Source organism: Ambystoma mexicanum, chromosome 6q, assembly GCF_040938575.1.
Source record: "Ambystoma mexicanum isolate Mex_15411 chromosome 6q, UKY_AmexF1_1, whole genome shotgun sequence".
Lineage (NCBI taxonomy): Eukaryota > Metazoa > Chordata > Amphibia > Caudata > Ambystomatidae > Ambystoma > Ambystoma mexicanum.
Genome location: NC_090937.1, coordinates 217619133 through 217644437, shown reverse-complemented (window position 1 = coordinate 217644437; position 25305 = coordinate 217619133). Strand labels below are relative to the sequence as shown.

The 25305-nt window shown below is 43.6% G+C and overlaps 1 protein-coding gene across 1 annotated transcript in view; it reads right to left on the bottom strand.

Annotated features, from left to right (window-relative positions):
* Positions 1-11467: 11467 nt before the first annotated feature.
* Positions 11468-25305, bottom strand: part of LOC138515901 (alcohol dehydrogenase 1-like) — a 438132-nt gene continuing 424294 nt past the window's right edge. The window contains exon 9 of the mRNA XM_069630662.1: positions 11468-11929. Within this exon, the coding sequence (XP_069486763.1) occupies positions 11905-11929 (25 nt within the window). The 3' untranslated portion in view covers positions 11468-11904. The remainder of the gene's footprint in view (positions 11930-25305) is intronic.

The following is a 25305-nucleotide window of genomic DNA, read 5'->3' as shown; positions in this document are numbered from 1 at the left end:
ATTCCTCAGAGAGTTCAGAAGGTACTAGGTACCCTGGTGGTGTTAGAAGATGGAATAAAGTGGAACATGAGGCAGCTGGTCAAGTGTCACGAGGCAGAGAATAGAGAGTGTGGCAGGAGAATTGTAAATGATGTGTGCACTGATGATTTCTTTGCAGGAAGTACCGAAGGGGTGGATCAAAGTGTTGAATGACATGAGTGAGGCAATTCCAGCGACAATCGAGATTTTGATGGGTAGAATCCCTGGAGGCTTTGTGGAACCAATGACTGTAATAGAAGGTTCTTCAGACAGGGAAGAGCCTGTATTGGGGAGAGCTCAAGGAACCATGAACAAGGTGGACGCTGGCAAACCATGACTGTGTACTGGACAGAAGGAAGATGGAACCTGGAAAAGTTCTAGGGTGAGATGTATCCCTGGCAAGTTGAACGATTATGTGTTAAGTTTGTTATTTTTGGGGGAGGTGTGTTGTGGACTGAACTGCAGCGCAGTGCCCGTAGTGGCAGCATGTGGTGCAGTCAACAGGTGGCTCGGTTGCCCTCACCTGTGACAGACGTGTCTGCATTGTTTGAACTAGCACACACGGCTGACACGGGCGTGGCAGCAGAGTCATTGGGACAAGCTCTGTGAGTGGCCACTGAGGCGCGGCTGTCTTGCCATATAGTGACCTGGAATAAAAATACTTCAAAGTACTCCTGTGTCCTCTTCTCTTCATTCCCCTGCTGGCACGGAACACAACAGGATCCCTTTTCTCCCTTGTCATTTTCAACCCATGCATGGAAGCGCTGTTGGAACTCCTTCATGACCCAGACATGAATATCCACCATAAGGCAGATGACACAGTTCTCTGCCTAAAGGGTGTTTAAGTTATCAACTTTAAACTCCAGCCACTACTGGAGATGTAGATAACATAGAGTAAATATGAGGACTATTGAAATCTAATATTTTCTTCTACCACTCTCCTGACTGTGTGCTCTGGAAACAGTGTCTCTCCTACCAGCTGAATCACCTCAGTTAGGGTAAACACTGCTACCAAACTCACACTGGTGGTGATTTATGTTCATTCTGTAGCGAGTGGAGCCATCATGATTCTCTGGAGTTTCCAGGGAAAGTCTATACCAGCCCATACCTGGTACAGCCCCCACCCCATTGCAAAACCATTTCAATTGTGAGGCCGTTTCTGGCCTCACACATATTTGTCTTGGAGGGTGGGGCACAAAGCATCTCTCCTTGAGTTTAAGAATATGAAAAAAACATGACCAACAACATGCTTAATTCCTAAAATCTGCTCCTCGAGGCCAAGCCCCTCCAGAGTTTTTTTTTTTTGTTTTTTTTGTAGGCATGTAATAAGAGTTAATGAAATATAAAAGTCCACAAGTGCTGAAGACAGGGTTGTCATCTACATGGTCGCATTCTTCTCCTTATCTTTTCCTTTCTCGCATACTTTATTGAAAATAATTTTGAGGAAGGTTTGTGTGCTTTCAAATGAACACTTTAAACCCATTAGGCCGTGGAACAATTCTGCCTCTTCTTGGGCAGTGCACAACACAAGCTACTTGATGTCCTTTGTTGTTTGGTGTTGTCTTGCCCATTAAAAGAACTACATTTTCAGTGACTTTACAAATGACTGTGTCTGTTAATTATTTTCTCTAATTTATTCTGGGTCTGCACCGTTGGCTGGGGGGCCCACTTGACATGACTGCTGTACCCGCAGTGCCATTTTGTCTTCTGGTGGCATCCCTGCTGCCATGGTGACACCGCTCCAATCACTATCATGTTGTCTATGGCCATCTTGGGTTCGGTGACATCCCCATGACAGCTGGAATGCGGCCAATCTCACTGCTGCCCTCCACGGCCTCAATGGGGCATCTTGCGCACCATCTCTGCAATGCATCATGATACACAGTGGGCGGGCTGCTGCCTTCACCCGGGCTACTTTTCTGAGCGGGCCAGGGTTTTCTTCACCTGGGATGCTCAACGTAGCAGCCCAGGGCTTCCTCCCCCCTACTCTTCACCTGGGATGGCCATTGAGGCCAACCCGGGACTTGGATCTTTGTCGATCCAACCTCCTCGGAGGAGCAGGCTTCACTGCTCCCCTCCTTAACCTCCCGGGCTGTGCCCTGCATAGGAAGACCAGGAGGACTTCAACGCAGGGCTGTTGGGGGGCACAGCCGGGCAGCCTGGTCTAGGCTGCCCCATCACGTGGCCTGGTCGCTGTTATTCTGGGTCCAGGCAGCACCTGGCATGCTGTCTGGACCATTTATTCCACTTTGCCCATTCAGTCATGCCTCTGGGCTGGCCGACCAGCGTCATGGCCCCGGGCTGACCGAGCTGCCCCTTGCATAGCAGCTCGGTCCCCCCTTGCATCAGTCTTTGTTCTCTATCCCTGCTTTCCCTTCTCTTATTCAACTGTCCTTTACCAACTGTTTTCTTTTCAAATCCCTCTGAATTATTTTTTCTCTCCTGCCCAGTCCATTTCTGGGCAGATGAGTTATATTCCTTTGTTGCTTTCCTCTTCTTTTTTTTCTAAACACTCCATTGAGCACCATGGTGGGCTGGATGGATTCCTCCAAAAACACACACACAGAACACATATAAAAAAACACACACTGCACCTTAAATAAAATGCTTTATTACCCTGGTGTTTGCATCTTTATTTCTAGGTATTACCTCAGAGGGCAAGGATGTAGCCGCACAAGCGGGGCCCTTTGGAGCAACTTGAAGAATTGTCTTCAAGTTCCGGCTGAATCCACTTCAAACAGAGCGCTGACAATAGATGTACATTTAATTATAACGAACACTCACAGCTGCAGTGATAATATTCATGAAGTTTAGGGGGTGTTCTAGGGAAACCTTGAATTGGCTGCTGGCTTGAGAAGCCATCAGGGAGATAATTAGGAAATGAGATGAGCCTCCTTAGATAAAGCCATACATTTTCTACTGTACTTATAGATTCCAACATAAAGTGGGACACGACGGGCCGAGGGTGCACAGGATCAGGATTTCGTCTGGAGTAGTCTTGCTTGATGCGCATTCTTGTGTCATTCTCTGCTATTGCTGCTATTGAACCTACCTCACCTAAATTGCAAGCCAGGTTTGAGTCCTTTCCTCATCACTGCATTACCATTAAATCAAAATATGAAGCCACTGTGAAATCTGATTGGTAACCTATGGGTGCCACTCATTAGTACTCTGATGAGGCCTTTTAATACTTGTAGGAATTTGGTATGAACCATCTTCATGTGCTATAGAACTGCACTAAGGCATCTGACAGGATCTGAATGATTTGTTAGAGCTAAACACACCAAGACCTGTGTGTTATTTTCTTTCATGAAATGTGCTCCATTGCAGAAAATGGCTTCAAAACTGTTGTGACCCGTGTCATCTCACCCTCATTACGGTCATTTTCTGGGAAGGCATGGAGACTGCCCTGCCGTCTCTCACAACACCAACACTGGAAAAACTACATTTCCCGATGTCCCAGAGCGAAGGGTGGTCACCTGACTGGCACGCGACGTTCCCCTCGTTTGCTTCACTGTGCGACTAGATGTGTGTTAGGATCAGCCTTCCTTTCTTATGGTTTCACCTTCTGAATGCTGTAGGTATGTGGTGATGTCATTTGTGGAATGTATGAGGTATCTTGGAGTGTTTGTGTATGAATGGGTTCTAACCCAGGCAGTTGATCTAAGGAAGCCTGGGTGGTGGGAGCCAGTGGGTTTCCCTCATGATTTCCTCCTATCTCCTTATGGACTTGATGAGACCTGATTTGTACCTGCAACTGAAGAACCTGAATAAAGCAACCATTAAGCATACCTGCATCTATATCCTGATTATACCACTATGACCCAGACCGGGACATAACAATTGGCGACGAGGACTGGTCTCCAACAGGACTGGTTGGATGGACCCTGAAGGCTACAAGGCAACAGGTACCTGTGTGTGTGTGTGTGGTCCAGGATAAGGAGAAAGGAGATACTGCTGCGGGGGGTGCAGAGCAGGAGCTAAGCTCAAGTGAGGGACTGTACAAGGAGAGGGAACCCACTGCCCCCCATGGTCCAAGAAGAGTCCCACCACCCAGGGCTGAGAAAGTGACAGTGCCTTGGTAGGGCAAGGACAGGCACCCAGGGCTAAGTAAGTGTTTGTGCACTGAGCAGGGCTCAGAAGGACTGGAAGGCCCGGTAGGCACCCTGGGCGGAGTAAAGCAGGCGGCCCTAGTAAGCACCCAGCTGCAAATGGATTGTTCTTATACACTGGGAGGTAAACAGAAGAGAGGGAGCGAGTTCCCAGCTCCCCGTAGTGTCGTAGACTGCTTGCAGCCAAGATAATGGCGCAATTCTGTCATCGAAGCGCTTTAAAATGGCACGAGAAATGGAGGACCTCAGCAAGGAAACCTCAGCAAGCTCCGAGCGAAAAGAGATCAGTCCCGTGTTTAAGACTTTCATAAAATTAGTTGGACACAGTAATCAGTTTTTTCGTCAGCTGTGGGACGGTTGGTGAGCAGAGCTCAGAGCAGCTCCGCGCTTCAGTGAGACTGATGACGTCAGCGCTGCTGGTGTGGGAGCTAGCAATCGTTTGGAACTTTGTGATTGTGTGGCTTTGCGGCATTCTGCGCGAGCTGGCCTTACCATGGAGTGTTGGGCGCTTACCCGGCGATCGCTTCCGAAACCATTTGAGCTGCCGTGTTTCGGCATTGATTATCAGAATAAAGCACCCATATGCGTCCCTACGTGACCAGGAAGCAATCAGTGGACCAATCATAGCGTCCATGGGCGTGTTCAGGAAGCAATCCTGTTGTCGTCTGTGGTTAGCGGTGCAATTAATCCGCAATGGACAACGCCTGGAGTTGTATGTGCCTCGAGGCTGTGTTCCCAGGATACAACTGAATTCAGAGTGGTACAGTTGTTGAGCGGCTGTTAAAGATGCCAACCGCTCCTTGATCAAGTGAGAGTGGCCATGTGAGATAGTTGAAATGCACATGGTTTTTCAGTCGCTATGCAGTTAGCTCGGATCGGATCGGAAGTGTTTATTTACCTTTCAGGAATTCCAATGTAACGTTACTTATGGAATGCAAGGATGTTATTAGAGTTGCCTGGTGTGCATGACTGAGGTGGATGCCTTTTAAGTTTTACAGCTCTGTAGTCTAACGTGGAATGAGTTTAACAGTTTCTGAGGCTTTGCAGCTAGGATTCGTGGCAAAGGTGGCAACGTGAACTTTTAATATGTCACCAGGAATTTTTCAGAAAAGGTTGCATGAATTCAGAGTGGTACAGTTGTTGAGAATTTTGCAGTATGCAGTATGTGAGTAATGAGTTATGTTGCAATTCATGTCTGTTAATCCTATGTTTCATGATCTCTCTAGTTTTTAACCATATTGAGGATTTTGCAGCTTGTAGCATTGTTTCCTGCAATGGACAACATGGACTTATAGATTTTGACACCATAGATATAATTTCTGAGTAATGTCATATTCATGTGTTTAGTTTTGCCAAAAATATTTTAAGGACATGTTCTTTGATGTGGAGTGTGGGTAGGGCCCTGCCCACACCCCACTATTTCCACCTGTTAGTATCAACATGTCTTTTCTTAAGTGTTGAGTGGTTATGTTGCAAAACTGTTTGAAGATGCATGGCATGCATGTAACCAGTGTGACGTGTGGACTGGTTGTGGCTAGTCAAGAGGCTCTGCGGAGTCAAGGTAGTGAATTTGTATGACTAGTGGTAGTCTGGTCAAGCGGCTCTGCGGAGTCATGGTAGTGAATTGTATGACTAGTGGCAGTCTGGTCAAGCGGCTCAGAGGAGTCATGGTAGTGAATTGTGTGACTAGTGGTAGTCTGGTCAAGCGGCTCTGCGGAGTCATGGTAGTGAATTGTGTGACCAGTAGTAGTCTGGTCAAGCGGCTCAGAGGAGTCATGGCAGTGAATTGTGTGACTAGTGGTAGTCTGGTCAAGCGGCTCTGCGGAGTCATGGTAGTGAATTGTGTGACCAGTAGTAGTCTGGTCAAGCGGCTCAGAGGAGTCTTGATAGTGATTGGTGGCTCTGCGGAGTCATGATAGTAATTTGCGTGGCTCAGAGGAGTCAGGGTAGTGATTTGTGTGGCTCAGAGGAGTCAGGATAGTGTTTTGTGCTGAGCCATGATGGTGAGTGATTCATTATTATTGTTTTTACTTGAAGTGTTGTTTCTGGGGTCATCCAGGAGTTCCTTCTGGGTGGTTCTGGGAGCTTGGCAACAGAACATCTTGGTAGTGGGGTTACCTGGTGGTTTTTAGTAGCTATGAGGGCTCGAGGTGTCTGGCCAACACATCGAGGAAGTATGGTGGTATGGTTGACTGGTTCTCCACCAGTTGCCTCTGTAGTGAGTGTTGCTATGAATGTTGAGTGGTTGAGGATGAGTCAGGTGAGTGTGTTTTAATTGATTGGAGGCGCCTGTCTCTTCAGTTGCCATGAGTCTATGGTCTGGTGTAGTAGGTTAGACTTGTTCCTTGTAGGTGTGTAGCGGACTTCGTGCCAGCCCGTATAGGTGGCTGTTTGTGCTCAGGTGTGGCAGCCCTGAGGTCTACCAGTGGCAGTGGTGGACGGGAGGTGGTTTGTTTTCCTCAGGTTGCGTATGGCATGCTGGTTAGTAGCCCAGAGGGGCAGGTCTGTGCTCCAGCGTGGCAGGCTGGTGACCCGTTGGTGGCGGCGACGGGTGGAAGGTGATGCGTGATTTTTTTGAAGGACAGAAGTTGTTGTTTAGATGGTGGGGTGCCGTTACTGGATTGTTAGTTACGCCTGGTTGTCCAGCTGTTATATTCTTGGTCTTTTAGAGTGACTGGCAGAGTATTCGTGCTTGAGGCCTTTTGATGGTTAGGTGTGATGACGGCTTCAGGTCATGGTGTGTTTGAGGTGTGAGTTAGGATTAGCCTTCCCTTCTATGGTTTATAAGGGAAGGAGGTGTTAGGATCAGCCTTCCTTTCTTATGGTTTCACCTTCTGAATGCTGTAGGTATGTGGTGATGTCATTTGTGGAATGTATGAGGTATCTTGGAGTGTTTGTGTATGAATGGGTTCTAACCCAGGCAGTTGATCTAAGGAAGCCTGGGTGGTGGGAGCCAGTGGGTTTCCCTCATGATTTCCTCCTATCTCCTTATGGACTTGATGAGACCTGATTTGTACCTGCAACTGAAGAACCTGAATAAAGCAACCATTAAGCATACCTGCATCTATATCCTGATTATACCACTATGACCCAGACCGGGACATAACAATGTGCAGCTGAAGAACGCTTCCCAAGTGTTCCTTAACATTTGCATTTTAACATCGAGTTAAGTCGCGCTTTATATCTGCTTGACATTCTGGTTTCCTGACTTCTGAACTGTTTCCTGACTACAAGCTTTGGATCATCCTGCATCTGTGTCGCGGTGCCTGGTTCCTTCCTCCCTTGCAAGCTCCCATGACTATCGGACCCCTGGCATCCCAACCGACACTTCTTCTGTCTCGCCCCTGAATCGGATCCTGTGTTCACGCTACGTTCGTCTTGTCTGAACACGAACACTGCACATTGGCACACATCCTTTTGTTCTGTGTGTAGCCACTGCGTGTGGAACGAGGACTCTCCCAGCGGAATACTTACTTCTTGTATTGGCCACGGATGTTTGAATCTAGCTTGCTTTCATCCCAGTGTTTTTATTTTGCACCAAAAATCTCACAAAGAACATCTAGTTGTTAGTCGCTTGTGCCATCATAAGGCATCCTACTCCTGAAGTGGCCACTGGACGATCTGCTGGCTGAACTCTTGGTCACTTGTAGTTTCTTCGTTTTAGGTGGATTTCATTTGTGACGCTTTGATGTTTTCTTTATTGGATTCACCTGGGGACGCTTGGCTGTTTTATGTGGATTTTCCTTGGAACGCTCTGCTGCTACACCCTGGATTGTGTTTATTTTGAACATTAGTTGCTCCCTTGTGCCGTTCATGTTAGTTGTTTTGGGACTTTCACTTCTTGGAACTAACTGAACATTTTCACTTGTCAACACCACTTCCTAACTCAAGTAGGTTCTTTGCTTTTCCACTAAACTTTGCAGGTAAGAGTGGGGTTGGTAAGGGTGGTGCGGCAGGGACTCTCTAATGTAGTAGATGCTCATTGTATCTGTAATCTTTGTCTTTTTTCCTTAGCTCTGTTGCTGCTCCTGACTTTTCACCCAAACTCGTGGCCTGTCAGGTGTCTTTGATCCTGCAGGCTGCGCTCTTGTGGTAAAGGTTTTACTGTCTACTGTTCAATGTCTTCATTCTGAAAGCGAACAGTCTTCTCGTGGGGACACTTCTTTGGTTGCATTCACTGGATCATGACAAAAACTTGCAAGCAAGATGGCTGAGGGAAGGGACAAAAGTGCTCCTTAGAGATATATTATAGTCTGAAATGGCGAAGACTAGACGCCTTTCTGAATTTCTGATAGATGGTTATTGGACACGAAATCAAGAATGAGCTACCATAAATTGCTTTTTATAAATGAGCAAGCCTTCCCTCCTTTCACTGCCTCGCTTTTTTCAGGATACAGAAAGGTTTAGCATCCGCTAAGTGCTGTGGCCTGGGAGGAGAGTCAGGGTGAGAATTTGCAGTTTAGGAACATAGGTTGTTTGATTTGACATTCACCAATGCATAGCCGTTGGAGTACTGAAAGGGTGGGTGAGAGGGGCACCCTGTAGTGAGCCATGCTTCGTACTCTATACTCTACATATTGTGGGATTACCCTTAATCAAGAGCTGGGGGTATCATATTACACTTTTCTCAAACAATGTGTTCCCGATTTATTAATCAATTAAAAGAAATACCAACACAAAAAACTCAGAAGGCACCAAGTGTTGATACACCTGCATACCGCATTAGTTTATAATCAGTATAAATTGTTTTAGTCATACACTTGTTTTTATAAGAAGGCTCAAATCTATTAAAATAATATCAAATGAATGACCCACTGCTTTTCACAACCCATTCGTGTCACATTCACTCCATCCAATCATATTTATACAGATACTGTTTTTCTTAATTAGTTGTCCGGTTAAAGGGGTATTACTGCTGCGCTCGGCTGTATTCAGTTCAAAGTTTAAACATGATCATTTCAAAAGACTGGAAGTCCCGAAAGGTGTTATAGCTTATATTTATTATTTGTATTGCTTATTCTAAGTATTTGTAATTGCAATACAATTAAAATGTTGCAACTTATAAATTCCAAAGTGTTGATTTTCACACTTGTTCTTTACATTTCTTGAGATTCCAAATAATTCGTATTTGTTTCTCAAAAGATAACTTTAACTTTATGCAAGAAAATTCACAATTCCTTTGCTCAAATAACCATTGACCTCAATAAAGTTCAAATGTTTCATATTATAGATTTCACACTTGTTCTTTGCATTTCATGAGTTTCAAAGTGTTTGTCTTCACACATTAGCGCCCATATGATACATTTAACTTAGTTCAGTCTGCAATCTCTTTTTTGCAATGTGTTCCCAAATAGTTTGTATTTACTATGAAATTATCATATTCAAATGTTGAACTAAATTCAACCGAGCGCAGCAATAATACCCCTTTAACTGAACAACTAACATTGATATTGGGAAGCCACAATATTTGGGGTTATCTCTTAGCGAAGGCACCACCACAAATATTCAAATACATTCTCTGTTTGGTTTGACCTATGTCTGCAACACCATGATAAAGCATTGTTTTTCTTAACTTAAATTATACCTCATCCTTTTTTTTTTTAAAGTAGTGTGTCTAGTCACACATTGTTCTGGGGCTATTTTATCAAACAGGATTAGAAACTAATACGGTATGCAGGGTGGTTTCTGAGTTTTTGGTTTTATATATTCTTTTGAATTGATGATTTGTGTATTATAAAAATCAATCAGGAGCAGGAAGATTGTTTGAGGAAAAAGCGACTTCGTACTCTAGGTATTTTGCCTTTCTGCATTGTGGATGCTAGAAGGCCTGTAGCTGACCAGACTGTTGCCAGATTTCATAGGTGTGCAGATGAGGGGATGCATGAGAGTCATTCTGTCTAGGAAGGAGTGTTAGAGAGAGGAAGAAACAGGAGGTCTCGATGACTGCATTCATTTGTGAAGTAAAACTGAGATCATAGCCAAAAACTAATGTTAGAGCTTTTACAGTCATGATAGTCATGATAGGGGTGTTCCAGGTGAACATGCAAGAGAGGAGAAGCAGCAGTAGCTCATTCTTGGAGTCAGTTTTAATCAGGTGTTTGCAGTTAGAGAAAAGTCCTTGTGTTATCCGAATGCACATAACAGCTAAATACAAAGATGAAGATGAAGTAGTGAGGTGTAAACTGAAGAGGAGGGAGAATTATGTATGACACTCCAGAATGCAGCAGGTGATGGAGGAAGGGGTGGCAAGGAGTGAGAATGATCCTTGGTGATCTGTTTTTTGGGAAAGAGGACAACACATTTAGTGAAAGACCTTAGACGGCAGTTAGGGGCTGAGCATCCCCAAGATAAATTGGAGGCCAATTGTGTTAAAGGTTAGCAAGAGGTCCAGAAGGATAAGAGTGCTGATCCCATCAACATCTCATGTTGTTGGTGGTCATGAAACCAGCAGAAAAGAACCAACAGAAGATTCAAACGTTGGGAAAACCGCTAACCACTTCATGTCCTTCGCGTGCAGCTTCTTTAACTATTTGGAGCACAGTCATTTAATCTTTATGAGTGACATTTGGTTAGTTTCTTCTAGAAAGTTGTTGAAAGCCTGACTTTATTTTGTTCGGTTTGTTGTTGTTTTTTCTCCAACCTCAGGATCTGCTTTTTATTGTTCTTCTATTGATTGTTTATGAAAGGGTGGATTGCATCCTTTTTGTGTGTATGACATTATATTTAACGGTTTCTGGTCATTTTATACAGTGTTCTTATCCGCTTGTGGCACTATTTACAATTCATAAAAAAAGAAACAAAACATCTTCTCTCTTAAGAGTGATTGGGAATACACCTTACTTCAGAAATATCTGGGTTCTTCACTCCATTTCATGAGGAAAATGTGTTCGCTAGTCAAACACACTTACCATGACTTCTTTTGGTAGAAGAAGGGGGCACCATTGCAAGCGAGGCAGACACATATTTTCTTTACCTGTCTGCTATCCAAAGCTTCTTCATGAGGTACAGAATGCCTCAGGGAGGAGAAATGCAGAGTCAGTTCAAGCAATACTGTAATTACAAGGAAAATACATGTGTACAAATAATCATTACACCAATAAATCTCGATGGGCGTCCACCTGACACTAGCATATACTTGTAGGGATTGGGTGGAGCCATTTGTGGTTGCATCCAGGCCTTACTCCAGACACAGTTTCTATATGATGGGGACATCCTGGACAAAGAATGGCAAAGGCACCTAATCTGTTTTATCCTTGGTCCACCATGCTTTGGGGTTAGCGTCCCATATGTTGTTTTTTCTGCTTGTTATTACTGATTAAAAAGTGGTAAAAATAGTCTAGCTTTCATGCGTGCATTTTATTAAAATTTGTATTACTAGAATTAACCATAGACTAATCATTCAATAAAAGTATGTGTACAGTGTGGAGTACTTCCTAAGTAACACACATGAGACACATAAACACAATTTGTATTTCCACACTCTATAGTCACTGCAGTTCTGCACAGGAGAAATACCAAGCACGAAATATGAACTACATGGTACAACTTTCTCCAGGATACATTTAAAGCACTATTTTCTAAATATAATACCGCTGGCATGCTAATACCAGATTACGAGTGTTTGAATACTTGCAAATTAACACAGGTGTCTCTTTACCCCTGAAACCTATTAAAATCACCCAGCCCATAATATTCTATTGAAGAAATGCAATGATGATCTCGGTTTTGAAGCGAAGAAGATTTCTGCCGGAAGAACTTTCCAGTGACATGATTTTCAAAATGTCAGAACAGTGCGAATGCTGCAAATGAAAATGAAAGTTGTGTCAGTTACTTATTGCATAACACGTGTACATGTTCCATACCTATACCAGGATACGCAGTGTGTCAAATATCTTAGTTTTCATTTCCTACAAAGGCGTTAATTGGAACTGGCATTCCATTTGTTATTCATTTTGCTTAAACTCTAAATATGTGTTATTTATGTCATTTCAATTTATTAAACTTTTGCATTGTGCCCATCACCACCGCAGTGGGCTTAAAGTGCTGCGGCTTGCCAGAAGTGCTCTATTGAAACCATACTGTGGTCTGTTGGAGCAAAGGGAAATGAAACAAGAGCAGTGTAGAAGACACCCTGACTATCATTTGGAAAAATACAAGGGACTTGAGGGGGTCGGGGGTGTGTGATTTTCCATGGAGATGTGGCTAGTAATTTGCGGATGTGTGGCTAATAATTTGTAATAGATCAGGTGGAATGCTGATCAGAAGGAAGGGAAATACAAACTTTTGTGGTAACAATCATTGTTCACGAGACGTAGAGGAAAATTCAAAAGAAAAAGCGAGTAGGATTTGCTTTTACTCTTTCCTTTGCCTTGTGAACATTTAACTCAGCACATAAGTACTAATGTTGGTGGCCCCCATCATGCAATTAATGTTTACAGTAAAATTAGGCTGCTATGTACCGGGTTTCATTGTAGACGCTGCATAGCTTTACATTTCAGGATGCACTGCACTGATCGCTGGACTGATCACCTTGGGGTGAGCATAAGGCTGATTTGCATGAAGTTGGGGTCCTTCTTGAATGGCTATTTTCTATCTTTTATTTGTTTGTTTGGCTTAAATACTCAACCTTTCAAATTTTATACTTTCAACATACTTAAATTAATTATTTACATGAAATGATATTCAATATTAACAAAATCCCGATGTTCATTAACAGTGATAAACATAAAATCTTCACAAGTCTAATATTAAAATATAAATCTACAAACATAATACATTATTTGCAGCCATTCAAAATCTTCATTCAAACGAAAAGAAGAATAGTAAAAATACTAAGAATTTTAAACAAGAGGAGAGAGAAAAGAGAAGTCACAAGTTATAAAAAAAGAAATTATGTTCTTAAAATATCAAAAACAGTACTGATGATGAATGCACATTTCAGAATAGATACATGATCACTGATATTCAATTTCCATTCAGATACAATTCTCCAGGTAGAATAGTTTTTATGAATTGAGTTAGAGCAATGTGTATCACTGTTCTAGTACTAGTAATCAAAGCATTCCATAGTTCATCTGTGGTGCGAGCACAAGTGAATTGCATCATATTACGAAAATACAGTACTCGTATTTGAAGAAGTGCGGACATTCTACTATTAGATGTGATAAAGTCTCCAACTGTTTTAGATTTTTACAAAATCAACAGAAGTTTTGGCTTTTGTGACTTAAACCTCTTCTCACCAAAATTTGGTTCGTGGGACAAAAATGTTGTCGCAGTCTTAACATTTCAGATCTAACAGAAGCTGACGGGCATTTGATAAGATAACTTTCCATTGTTCTAAAGTTCTTATGTGGAAATAATTGCAGGTTCAAGTCTACATAACGTGCACAAGAATTTTGTGTTATGATCCAGTCATAGCGGTAGAGTTGTATTTTCGCCTTCACAGGGTTGGTTAACAATAGATCAATTATTATGCCTGCATCAACAAGGTTGTTCAAAATACATTTAACCCATTTTCTAGGAAACTCAGCTTCCGAAGTCTGAATGTAAGCTGCGACTGAGTCTAAAATGTTTGCTACATTCATTCCCAGTAGGCATTTTCTATAGAGATTACACATCTGCCAAAGCACTTGGCCAAACATGGAGATAAAACCCAATTCATGCCGCAGAAGACTGATCGGAGTACAGGTAGCTAAACAAAGAACTGACTTCCAAAGTTTTCCCTCATAGTGGACCCAGAATTTTCTTGGACTAGGTAATACGGTGTCCACCCCGTATGATAGAATAGGGACCACTTTTAGAAGGAAAAAGGTTAATATATGAAGCGTGGCGAATTTTCCATATCTGTGCAGAATGATCTTTGCTTGTGAAATCAATTACCTTAATTTAGCATCAAGAGTGGCTTCATAGATCAGATTGCTCAAGGCCCCTGAGAAGGGCAATCCCAAATATTTGTAATGAGGCACCACCATAAGTGTTTTTTTTCTGCAGAGACCATTGATAGTTTAACATTCTGGGATTCCTTGTTTTTTCACACACCAATATTTGAGTTTTGTCAACATTGATGGTCAGATTATTATTAACAACATATTTATTCAGTTTATTCAATAGCTCTTGCAGGCCGTTAGGAGTATGGGATAGTAGAATGAAATTGTCAGCGTATAAAAGCCAAATAATCTTCTGAGGACCTAGTTTAGGAGAGTCAGTCTTGACATCTTCAAAGGACACTCCTAAATCCAACAGAAAAAGATTGAATAACGTTGATGCAAGTATGCACCCTTGCTTAAGTCCCCTCTGAGTCTTGATTTTAGCTGATAGAGAGCCATCTAATGATAATCTAACTTGTATAGTTGTGTTTGTGTGCAACTTCTTAATAACAGTTAGAAGTGAAGAAGGGCAACCGTATTTTTTTAGTTTACCAAAAAGAAGTTCTCGGTCAACCGAGTCAAAGGCTATACGAAAATCCATGAAAGCCGTGTAAATAGGTTGGTTTCGCTCAAAATATTTTGATTTTAGCATATTTAGGGTAATCAGGTTAATAGAAGTGCCTAGCCCAGAGACAAAACCGGATTGAAATGGGTCTCTTTTACACTCTCTCATAGTCCATTCATTTAGTTTTTGCAATACAATATAGATCTTTCCAAGGGCATAAAGTAAGGCAATGGGTCTATAACTCTCAGGCAAACAACGATCACCTTTCTTGTGGATGGGAACAATTATAGAATGTTTCCATGAAGACGGTATGTTTTGTGTTATGTTAATTTGTTCAAATATTTGTTGTAAAATTGAAGACCACATTTCAGGATGTTGTTTGAACGTTTTATTGGAAAGGTCATCAGGACCTGGAGCTCTTGATTGACTTATTGTATTAATGAAATATAATATATCAGACTTTGTTATATTAATGAAAAATGGGCTATTAGAATCGATTTCACATGCTTTGCCTGAGCTATTTGGAATAGCATAGATTTGTGTAAAATGGCTAATCCACACAGACTCAGGAACACTATGGATTTGAGACATTGGGGGTAGGCGGAATGGGCATTTACCGGGACATTCCGACCTATGCAGACCCGGTAAATCCCCATGCCGAATACCATTCCCCATTCCCATTCGAGCCCCCATAGGGCTCAATGGGAATGGGGAAGGCGCTAATAACGGGCCCGCAAATTGCGGGCCTGTTATTAGCTCCAAGGTCCCTTAACGGATCCCGCTAAGAACGGCTGGTCAGACCAACCGTTCCTGGTGGGACCCGCTAAGGGACCTCGGAATAGGGCGGTAGGGAGTTACTGGCACCGGCATCCTTACCGGTGCCGGTAACCCCTTGCCGCCCAACTCAGAATGACCCCCATTGTCTGAGGAGTAGCTGAAGCATTATTCAGCGCTTTCCAAATATGGGCAGTGTTTTTATCACGGGTGGCTAGTAACATAGTCTCACCATCTTGTTGCAACAATTTAATACGATGCCAACGGCAACAATTTCTATAAGTGGTTTTAGCCTTATTTAAGGCTTTAGATCTAGAGGTTATTGACAGATTCATGGCTTCTCGCTTTTGCAAACGAAATGCAGTTTTAATATTTTTAATCTCGACTTCGAAAGTATGGTTTTGGTGTCCGTGAGATAAATGATTGGTACTTTTCACAGCAAATCGTTGCATAAGGTCATAATATGGGATGTCGCGCGATGGTTGGTTTACTCGTGAGTGGATAAAAGCAGAGTGTAAAGATTGGTCAAATTGAATCAAAGTGTTTTCAGTCCAATTTATTCAATTCAAGCGCCCATTGACAAACATTGTTCCTTTTATAGGCAAAGTTGGTTTGTTTGGTGCGGACAAAGCTACGATCCACTCAAAAACAAGCATTCGATGATCACTTCCCACCATAGATTTAATTTGAAAGGATTTGGCGTTTAAGAATAGTTTGTCATCTACATAAATATAATCAATGGTAGCTTTTTTGCTGCACCTTTGAGACCATGTATGTTTTGAGTCGCTATTGTCGAAACTACTTCCATTAAGCATGCAAAATCCTCTAGAAGCCATAAGCTGATACCATTGTATACGTCTTGCGAGATCGTGACTGTTCTTTTGTGAGAGGCAATGCAAATTTAGATCTCCAGCCACAATCGTATAACCAATTTCTGGCACCAGTACAATATAATCCAAAAGGGTGGATACATCAAACAAGAACCTTTATTCGTCAATGCTCTTGGCGTTCCAATATAAGTTAACTAGTGCATATAAGACCACTTCAATGGAAACAACAGTGAGTTGAGAATTTGCGTTCGCAACATAGGTAAAAATTATGCTAATTTCAGAGCTCAGTTTGGAACCAGAGGCTAGACATGGGATGATGACCCTTAACTCCCTTGAGTGCAGGGGTAAAGTGAAGTGCGTGATCGTCCCAAGATGGCGTTGCTGTCAGCCAGGTTTCCTGTAAGAGGATCAAATCATAACTGTCCAATGTATAGTTTTGATTATTGATCAGATGATGATGACCACGTGTATTCCAAGATGCTAGAGTCATAGAACGCTCTTTTCCACTAATAAACTCTAGTTAACTTCTGGAATCGCAATTACAAATGCATTTCGAGGTAACGTGTTCTGAATTCTTACTGTAGAAAGTCTGGTAAGTTCTTTTGAGGTCGCATCTATCCACAAACCCACTTTTGGTTGTTCATTATTAGTTTTAATGGGTCCCAGCAGAATCAAAAAACCCATAGCGAGGAGCTGATCTTTAGCTTCCCAAATAAGATTCCAAACGACTTGGGAGCTCAGCCACAAACAAGGCGTGCTCAATGTAGAGTCATTAAAGAATTCAACTTGTTCAATATCTGCAGTGCTAATGTCCTCCAACAATGGAATGTCAGAGAACAACTCTAGAACACTACGTCTGTTAAGGACATATTGCGGGTAGGGTAAAGGTCGACAGCCAAGAATTAAAGCAGTAGAGTTCTGGTTACGATCTTTCAAATTTAAGATTTGTTTTGGTTTTTGGCTCATTTTTTGGGAATTAGATGCTATGGGAGCTATGGCCTTATTCTGATTTTATGGTAACAGAGATTGTAACAGTAAGGCTATCTCAGCGTCATGCGTAGGATTGGACAGTTGTGAACCTAGTTCCAAACCACCATTACTAGGTTGAGCCTTTAAGGAATGTTTATTCAAAGGGTCAAGGTTTATTGCAGGAGGACATGCATTAGGTATTAGCACTGGGGCCTGTAATAATGGGGCAGTTGGAAATCTACTCATATACGCATCAACTTCTTTCCTTATCTCCTGTCTCCTAACGTCTTGTGCTGCTTGATCATTGTCAGCAAGTATGGGTGCTTTAGTGATCTGAGGTTCTAGAGCTGGACATGGATTATTATGACTCTGAGCTGTTTGATTTGAGTTATTCTACATGATCAGTGTCAACAGAAAGCGTGGTTTTTATATTCTTGGCTTCCAAAGTTGATTGCAAGTGTTCATGATTCTGGACAGCATTAACTAAGTTATCCAGTGGTGCATAGGTCGTTATAGATGAGGTAATATTTGCAGTAGCAAGTTTCAATTTATGAGCTTGGTTCAATTGGATATATTTTTTGGTTACAACCATAGAGGCAAAATAATTGTTCTTTGGCGGAACAGTCAATGTTTTAATAAATTGTTTTGAGCCAGGTGTTGAGGTAACTTTGCTCATTTTTATACTTTTTAATTTTTCTCCATGGGGACAAAGATTTTCTTGCTTAGTGGTGGTTTTTTACAAAAAATAGTATATGGTTCTTGTTCTGTTAATTTAATATTCACACTGTGAGCTGCTTCAGCATGAGTATCTTTAGAGGTAATTGTTCCGTAATAATTTGACCAATATAAGGTAGTGAAGGTGTCAAAACAGGATTATCCGCAATCATTATATTAGTTTTCAAGGGAGGACAAGGGACCAAAAGGTTCGTAACCAAGAAGTCTTTTTCCAATGTTTCAAAATGAGTGTTTGTTGCAATGCTCGAAGTTAAAGATTTTATAGGTGATGAACTTTTATCTACTAATGTGATAGGCACATTGTTACGCAAAATTTGTTCAACTAAATGGACACCCTTTTGTTCCACATATTGGTCCTGCTTCGTTTGCCAAGCAATAACAGAAGTTAATTGTGAACTTTGAGCATCTAATTTCACATTTAACGTATTGAAAAGTTGGGTAATATTCTTCATTGTGAGGTTCATTGCTTCCAGTGTAAGTTCGACCACCTTTGGGATACCTTGAATGTTTGGTCGATTTTCTGTAATGTTACATTTTCGTGGAGTGGGAGCTAGAAAAGCAGACGTTACATTAGATTTCGTAAAGTCAGTATTGAAAAACATATTAGGCGAGAAGGACAAGTTCTCAAAAGTTTCCTGCACAGTACAATTTGACCTTGGAGATGGTAAATCGATGACAGCAACATCATCAGAAGTTATAGAGGCTACAGGACTTTTATCCTGACAATCTATGGCTATACGGGCCATAGAATCACCTCTCAAGACAGTACTATCAAAAAGGGAGGGATTAGGGATAGTGCACTGCACAGACTTATTATTTGTGGCCATGTTAGTATGAGAGTGACAGGCAGGCAAATCACTCTTAGCTAGGGGTAGCGAACGGACACTTTTAGAAGCCTGCAGTTTCGCTGCAGACTCAGGATAGAAAAATCATATGTCACGCACAGAGGTCTTTTGGGTTAATAGTATGTTGTATCGCCCGCTTCCTAGCTTTAAAACGAGCAATCGGGGTAGAACAGCATTAAGCTGTTTACAGTTTTCAGCTTGATTTTCACACTGAAGAGGCGGCATGCCTGTGCGGAGCGTATGGAGGCTTTGTTTCATTAGAAGACTTCTCACACTTCACTGAAGAAAATAGAGCACTACAATGCGCGCCCTCAATATGCTCTACAAAACAGGGCAATTCAAAACAACATAGGCAGCATAAGCAACAAAACACAATCTCCAAACACCCTGCAGTGAACAAATCGAAAGTACCGAATATAGAGAAACCCGCGCCGCTCACATCGCCGCGGTGAACCCGCGCCGCTCACATCGCCGCAGCGACTTCGCTCAGGTGCGTGAGCTGGTGCGTGCGTGTGCCGGATTAAATAGGTTCACGCCTAAAAAGGGGGCGAAGCCTAAAGTTTAAGTCACAACAGCCTTGTTAAAGGCTTACTTGAGCTGCAAAGTAAAAGAAAAAAGAACTTAGGTTCAGTCCACAGTAGTCCACAAGAGGAAAAGTAGATCTTGAAGCCGTAGAGAGTAAAGTACCGTATTAAGCAGCAGTTCAATTCAGATCAGGTTTCCAGACCAGCAAGATGAGCGGCAAAGCGGTACTTCTCGGTACTTCGCTCAAGGGCGCGCGTACAGGTGCGCGCGCCTGCCAGATTAAATAGGTTCATGCCTAAAAAGTGGGCAGAGCCTAAAGTTTAAGTCACAACAGCCTTGTTAAAAGCTTACTTGAGCGTATTAAGCAGCAGTTCAATTCAGATCAGGTTTCCAGACCGGCAAGATGAGCGGCGAAGCGGTACTCCTCTGTACTTCATTCAGGTGCGCTAATGGCTAATTGAAAACAAGGGCTTGAAATGCTACCCAAAGAAATACCCAGTGGCTGCGAAATGTTGGCTGCCATATTTCCATTGTTCAGGTTTTGATTTTCTTTGTGAGTGTCCTTAATGGAGATACATTCTCAGCATCATCAATGCTTCTATTACAGAGTCTGATAAATAGGATTAAATGACAGCACAGGAAAAATGGTCTGACGGTGTCATAGGTGCCATTGCAGACCTTCTTTCATGCGTAATGGATCAGGAAAAAGCGGGTTGGGATTTGAATCTCTTAGTTTGATAGTTAGACCTCAGGTAATGCTGGCCACCATTTTTAAATATGTTGATGTTTTAAATGCTATGTTTGCAGTTGAGATGGCATTTAGACGAAAGCAGAAAGTCATCCTAAGTCTGGAAAGCTTGGCATAGATGTACATCCCCCTCTTCATCAAGCCCTCTAGCAAGAAACGTCAGATGGTCAGTATGTGGAACAAACATGCACAGCCATGCAAATGTCATGAGGCACCTGTCCTATAAACAAGTTAGAAGATGATTTGGCTACAAGTGAAAACGCAACACAGATCCACAGCCTCAGCCATTTCAGATTCTGGGAATTCTACAATGTTTCTTGCCTTTGATATATGTTGCTCCTGCATATGTAATAACAGCTGATAAGTCTATGAAGGCTTCTGTAGAGCACTGCCTAACTTGTCCAGCATTCATCATTGAAAACCTTCAGACTCTGCCACATGACCCTGACAGAATTCTGTAACGGCTTCTCATGCACAAGGCACGTTTTTACTCACTTAGAATCGTCAACCATGGCCTATCTTATCAAGAAAACAAATGCATATTTCATTAAATAATTGCTCTATATCTCATATCCCTTTCAAAGAGAAATAAGTGGAAAATATGATTATCAAATAACTCAAAGTCTTCAGAAAGGAAAACTTGCGTTTGTTTGATCAACAATCCGAGTTTAGACCATTAAGCAGTATGTTGTAGTGTATTTCTGAGTGCTGGTGACATCACCGACCCCGGAATACTTTGATGTCAGTGAGTGTAGAGCGCTATGTGTTATGTTCTGAACAGGGGTTCCAACAGTTACAGTTGGAGAGTGTACGGTAGCATGGAGAGATGTGCCAGTGTCTTCCTGGCATATATCTACCAATAAACCTACAAGCAACTTACCTGCTGGTCCAGGTGTTGGTTTCTGGTACCACGTTATTTCGCTGGTGACGAGGATGGGATCCTGTCGAGGAGGGGGCAGCAGTTCAGTCCAGGAACATCACCCTACATGTGCTCACGTCCCATGGTGATGCCATCTATGTCAGCTCATGGTCTTCTGGTCTGCAGACGGCAGAGGAGGAGAGAACCGTGGAGAAGGTACTTTCTGTAGACCATGTGGTGCTCGGGGCGTAGTTCATCATGCCCCCAAGGAGGAGAGGGTTGCACGGCACACAGTTTGGTGTGCAGAGGAGGAGCGTGCCCTTGGTGGGGTGTTCCAGCTGTAAGGTGTTCTCCAGTAGTGTCGATATGGGAGCCTGATTGCTGTTTCAGCAGGCCGGGCGGTGCTGAAGGACATCTACCTTGGTGCGTGCGAGCAATGCACAGCTGGATTCCGGGTAGGCAAGAGAGCTGAGGATGCGGCTCTGTGCGCGTTCTGTCTGTGTTGGACTGTATGAGGACGGCTTTCGTCAGGCAGCGCGTAAGGAGGTTTTGTTGCTGTTTCTGGAGCCATCGTGGTGCAGCGGGGCCAGAGGGCTCCACAGTTGGGTTCTGGCCACTCTGCACTTGCCTGCCGAGGGGAGAGCGGAGGAGCGTTTCCCCTGGGCTGTGTGGAGTAGGGTCGGGTGGAGTTCTGGAGTAGAGGACGTAGCGGCCATGTCCTGGCTGCCACCGGGTGTCAGCATCAGAGGAGAGCGCTGGGGTGGTGATTCCCCGGCGTCATGGACTCCAAGGGGATTGCTAAAGCGGAGGCGCAACAGCGATGCGATCTCCATGACATCAGAGGTAAAATTATGACGTTAACGGGTCATCAGGAGGCAGTCCAGCGCGACCGGATGCAACGCATGCATGAAGAATTTGGAGCACGCTGCTTGTGCTGCGTGGCTGCAACGGAATGACGTTGTGTCCTTGTTGCCGGATGGAAACCGTTTTGTCTCACTATCCGTGGCAGCAAGTGGAGTTTTTCCACAATTGGAGCGTGGACTGGGGAGCAGCTGTCAGAATGGACCCCAGACGCGGTGGTAACACTGCATGGTCCTGTGGACTCAGTGGATTTCCCACAGGAGCAGGAGGTCATATTGAACTCATGGACAACGTGTTGCTTGTGTGGCGTGGCAGTAGAAGGAGTTTTCCATGGTAGGTGCGGATGCAGCACTACTGTTTCAGGGGTCTAGTCGAATTTGGATTTTGACTGTTGATGCCCCGATGTGAGGAGGACATTCCGGTTCTTGTTCTAGTGGAACGTTGTTCGTAGTGTGTCAGGCCGGTTTATGTGGTGTCCATGTGTTGTGGCCTGTCCGTGTTAGCATCGGTGCATGTATGTTATGGGCCATTATGGATGGTGTGTTTATGTCGTGGCCCCTTGTACTTGGACATTAATAACAGTGTAATTACAGTGTATTTTGTTGCTTAACTGATTTTTCTTGCAGGTGGAGTCTAAACATGTTGGGCCTGGATGGACTAGTGGGTGGTTTGGACTCATGGGAAGGAATGTATCAGCATTTTGTTTTATTTCTAGGGTTACTGCTCTAATGCCTTCTAAGGAATGTTGTTGGCGACTGTACTATTACTGCTTTTACATCGTTCAGTGAAGTCGACTAAGTGACATAGTACATATTAAGGTTAACAAATTGTGTCACATATGTTCCCATTCTACGACAAAGTTTTTAAAATGATTTTGCATTTTGTCTCCGGTTTTGTGTGGATGATGTGGCGTGTGAATGAAGGGGTTCTCCTTGGGCTGTTGTTCAGGGCAAAGTGGTCCCGTGTTTGGTATGTTGTGAAAAAGGGTGTGTTCCGTGATTTGGTGTGTTGAGGAATGGGTATCCTTATGGTAGCCTAGTTTGGTCTAGGGGTACCATAGGTAAGTGATGGTGTCAATGCTATGCAGTTAGACAAGGACCAGAGTTAACAGAGGTTGTGGTGGTGTACTTCACTGTTACTCTGGTGTAGTTTAGGCAGGGACTAGGGGTCCTGGGTGGTTGATGTACTGCTGTGGGCAGTTGACAGGGACCTGGGGTCTCGTGGTGTTGTGGTTTAAGGGGTGTATTTGGTGCTATTGAGGTTGACCGTGGTTTCTGATGGAGTGTGTGTGTGTGCTCAGTGTGAGAGCTGTGTGGACTGATGTTTAGTGGTGATGCGCTTGTTGTTGCTCTCTGTTGGGTTCCAGATAGTGCCCGGGGGTGGCTGCCCTGGTGCCCTAGGATGCAGACTAGGGTGGAAGATTGTTTGTGCACTGAAGGTTTAGAGTGTTAGTGTAATGTCATTTTTCGGGAACGCTGGGGCGCGGACCTACCTAAGGGACTGGAGTAGGACCAGATACAGGGAAAAATGGTGTGGAGGTGCCAATTCCTGCCATAGTAGACACAGAAGCTTAGAGGTTCCAGGGGATCTGTGACCTTAACCCCCTACACATTTCACAGAACCCTGGAAAATCATCCGGGAGAGGAACCTGAGGTCTAATGCATGGCGCAGGACTGCTGAGAGCAGGACACATGGGGCACAAGTCAATCAGAAAGGGGGGCATGTCTTAGGGATGACAGTGATGAGGAATAACTTGTGGCTGCAGCACAGAAGAGTATACTAACTTCATGTGTCTTCAGTGGATACCAACCGTGCAGCCACAACTGCCTCTCCACTTGTGGTGAGGAACGGGTGAGCCTTAGCATGTCCCAGGTCTAGGGTGCAAGGTTGCAGTGACATTGGACATCATGATATCACTACCATGATGTACTCCAGAAGCCAAACCTGGAACCTAGCCACACTGCCCAATTGGTGTCAGTGGAAACCAGCAATGGATTTCACTGAAATGTTGCAAGCAAGCAGAAGGCCCCTTTTGTCAGCACTACCCCACACATAGTTGGGGTGTTGCACAACCAGCATTAGGCATCTTTGGGCAACCACCCATGCACCACATCTTGCATCATGGGTTAACATACTGCCTTTATTGTGGGGAGTTGGTTAGCACGGGGCAGCTGAACCACATAGTGGGGGTGGGCAGCCTGTGAGCATCCCGAGGAGGCATATGGAGCTCCTCTGTCCTTCATCCAGCAGGTAGTTGTGCAGAGAAATGTAATGAGGGATTAATAGAGGGCTTTGCCACAAAGAGGGACTAATCCAACTGGAATATTGGGTGCTCTATAGGAGAGCTTGAGATCTTTAGGGGCAGCTGCACCCTATGAAAGAGCCGAGAACCTTAGTGGGAAGCTTCCCCTGCAAAAAAACAAAAAGGTAAGGTAAGAGGTGGGTATGAAAACCGGAGACCCTTAGTGGGTGGTTTCCTCCTAAGAACCTTAAGGTGGTGTTGTGCACTGTGGGGGAACCTACGAACCTCAGTTGACGGCTGTGCCCTGTGAAAGATCCCATGGACCTTATTGAGTGGCGGCACTCTGTGAAAGAGCCTGATAATCTAAATGTGTAGTTGCATCCTGTCAAATAGCCCATGAACATTAAGGGATAGCTGCGAGCTGTAGGAGAACATGTACACGTTTGATAATGTGTGATTAGGAGTTTGAGAACATTATTTCCAGCATATTGAAAGCATTGTAATATGGAAGACAGCAACTTGTCAGGGCCTCTTGGTCACAACTACTACTACAGCTATCTGTGTCCCAACCACACATACCAAAAAACAACCCTGTTCCTTTTGTCAGTGTCCAATATGTGCTAACTAAGAAACATCATAATCAACATTCAAGCTGGTTTGTTGGCTTTGGGTAGATGGCATTCAATAGTCTGCTGCAATGAAGTGACAATTCATTTTTATAAATGCTAATTGTTCAACATGTTGCACTGTAAAGCTTTTCCTGTGGTTACAGACAATAGACCCGGCCGTTCTATAAAATCTCTCAGACTGGACACATGTAGGCGGGCAGCTTTGCGGTTCTACAGCAACTTGCACAAGTGCTGCTGGACAAACAAGCCACTTTTTGTACTAGTACTGTAATGGGGCATTATCCTTTTCCACAGATTAAGTACCCAATAGATAGACATCAAACAAATGTTGGCTGATGACCCAAAAGTCTGTTGGAATTGATGATCCATCTATATTCAAGATTCCGGAATCACTGTTGTGGCCCACATTTTCTCTTTTCTGTAGGTTTCATCTGTACTGGATGCTTTTAACAGGTGTCATTGATGTACTTCCCAATGTGATGAATCCAATAGTGTCATCAGTACTTTCCGGGCGGCGACCTCACCCGTGGGCAAGGGGATGGCAGCCACTACCTGATCCTGACACTGGGGTGGCTATATGAGGGAGGATCACATGCTGGGAGACAGCCTCTGGGAGAATAGCACAGCTCCATTGGATAAGACATGACATCCCCTTTTCTTTTGAGGACACCCCATCAATGACCAATGTCTTATTGGCAAATGTTTACCCCTCCCCTCAACCACCTAG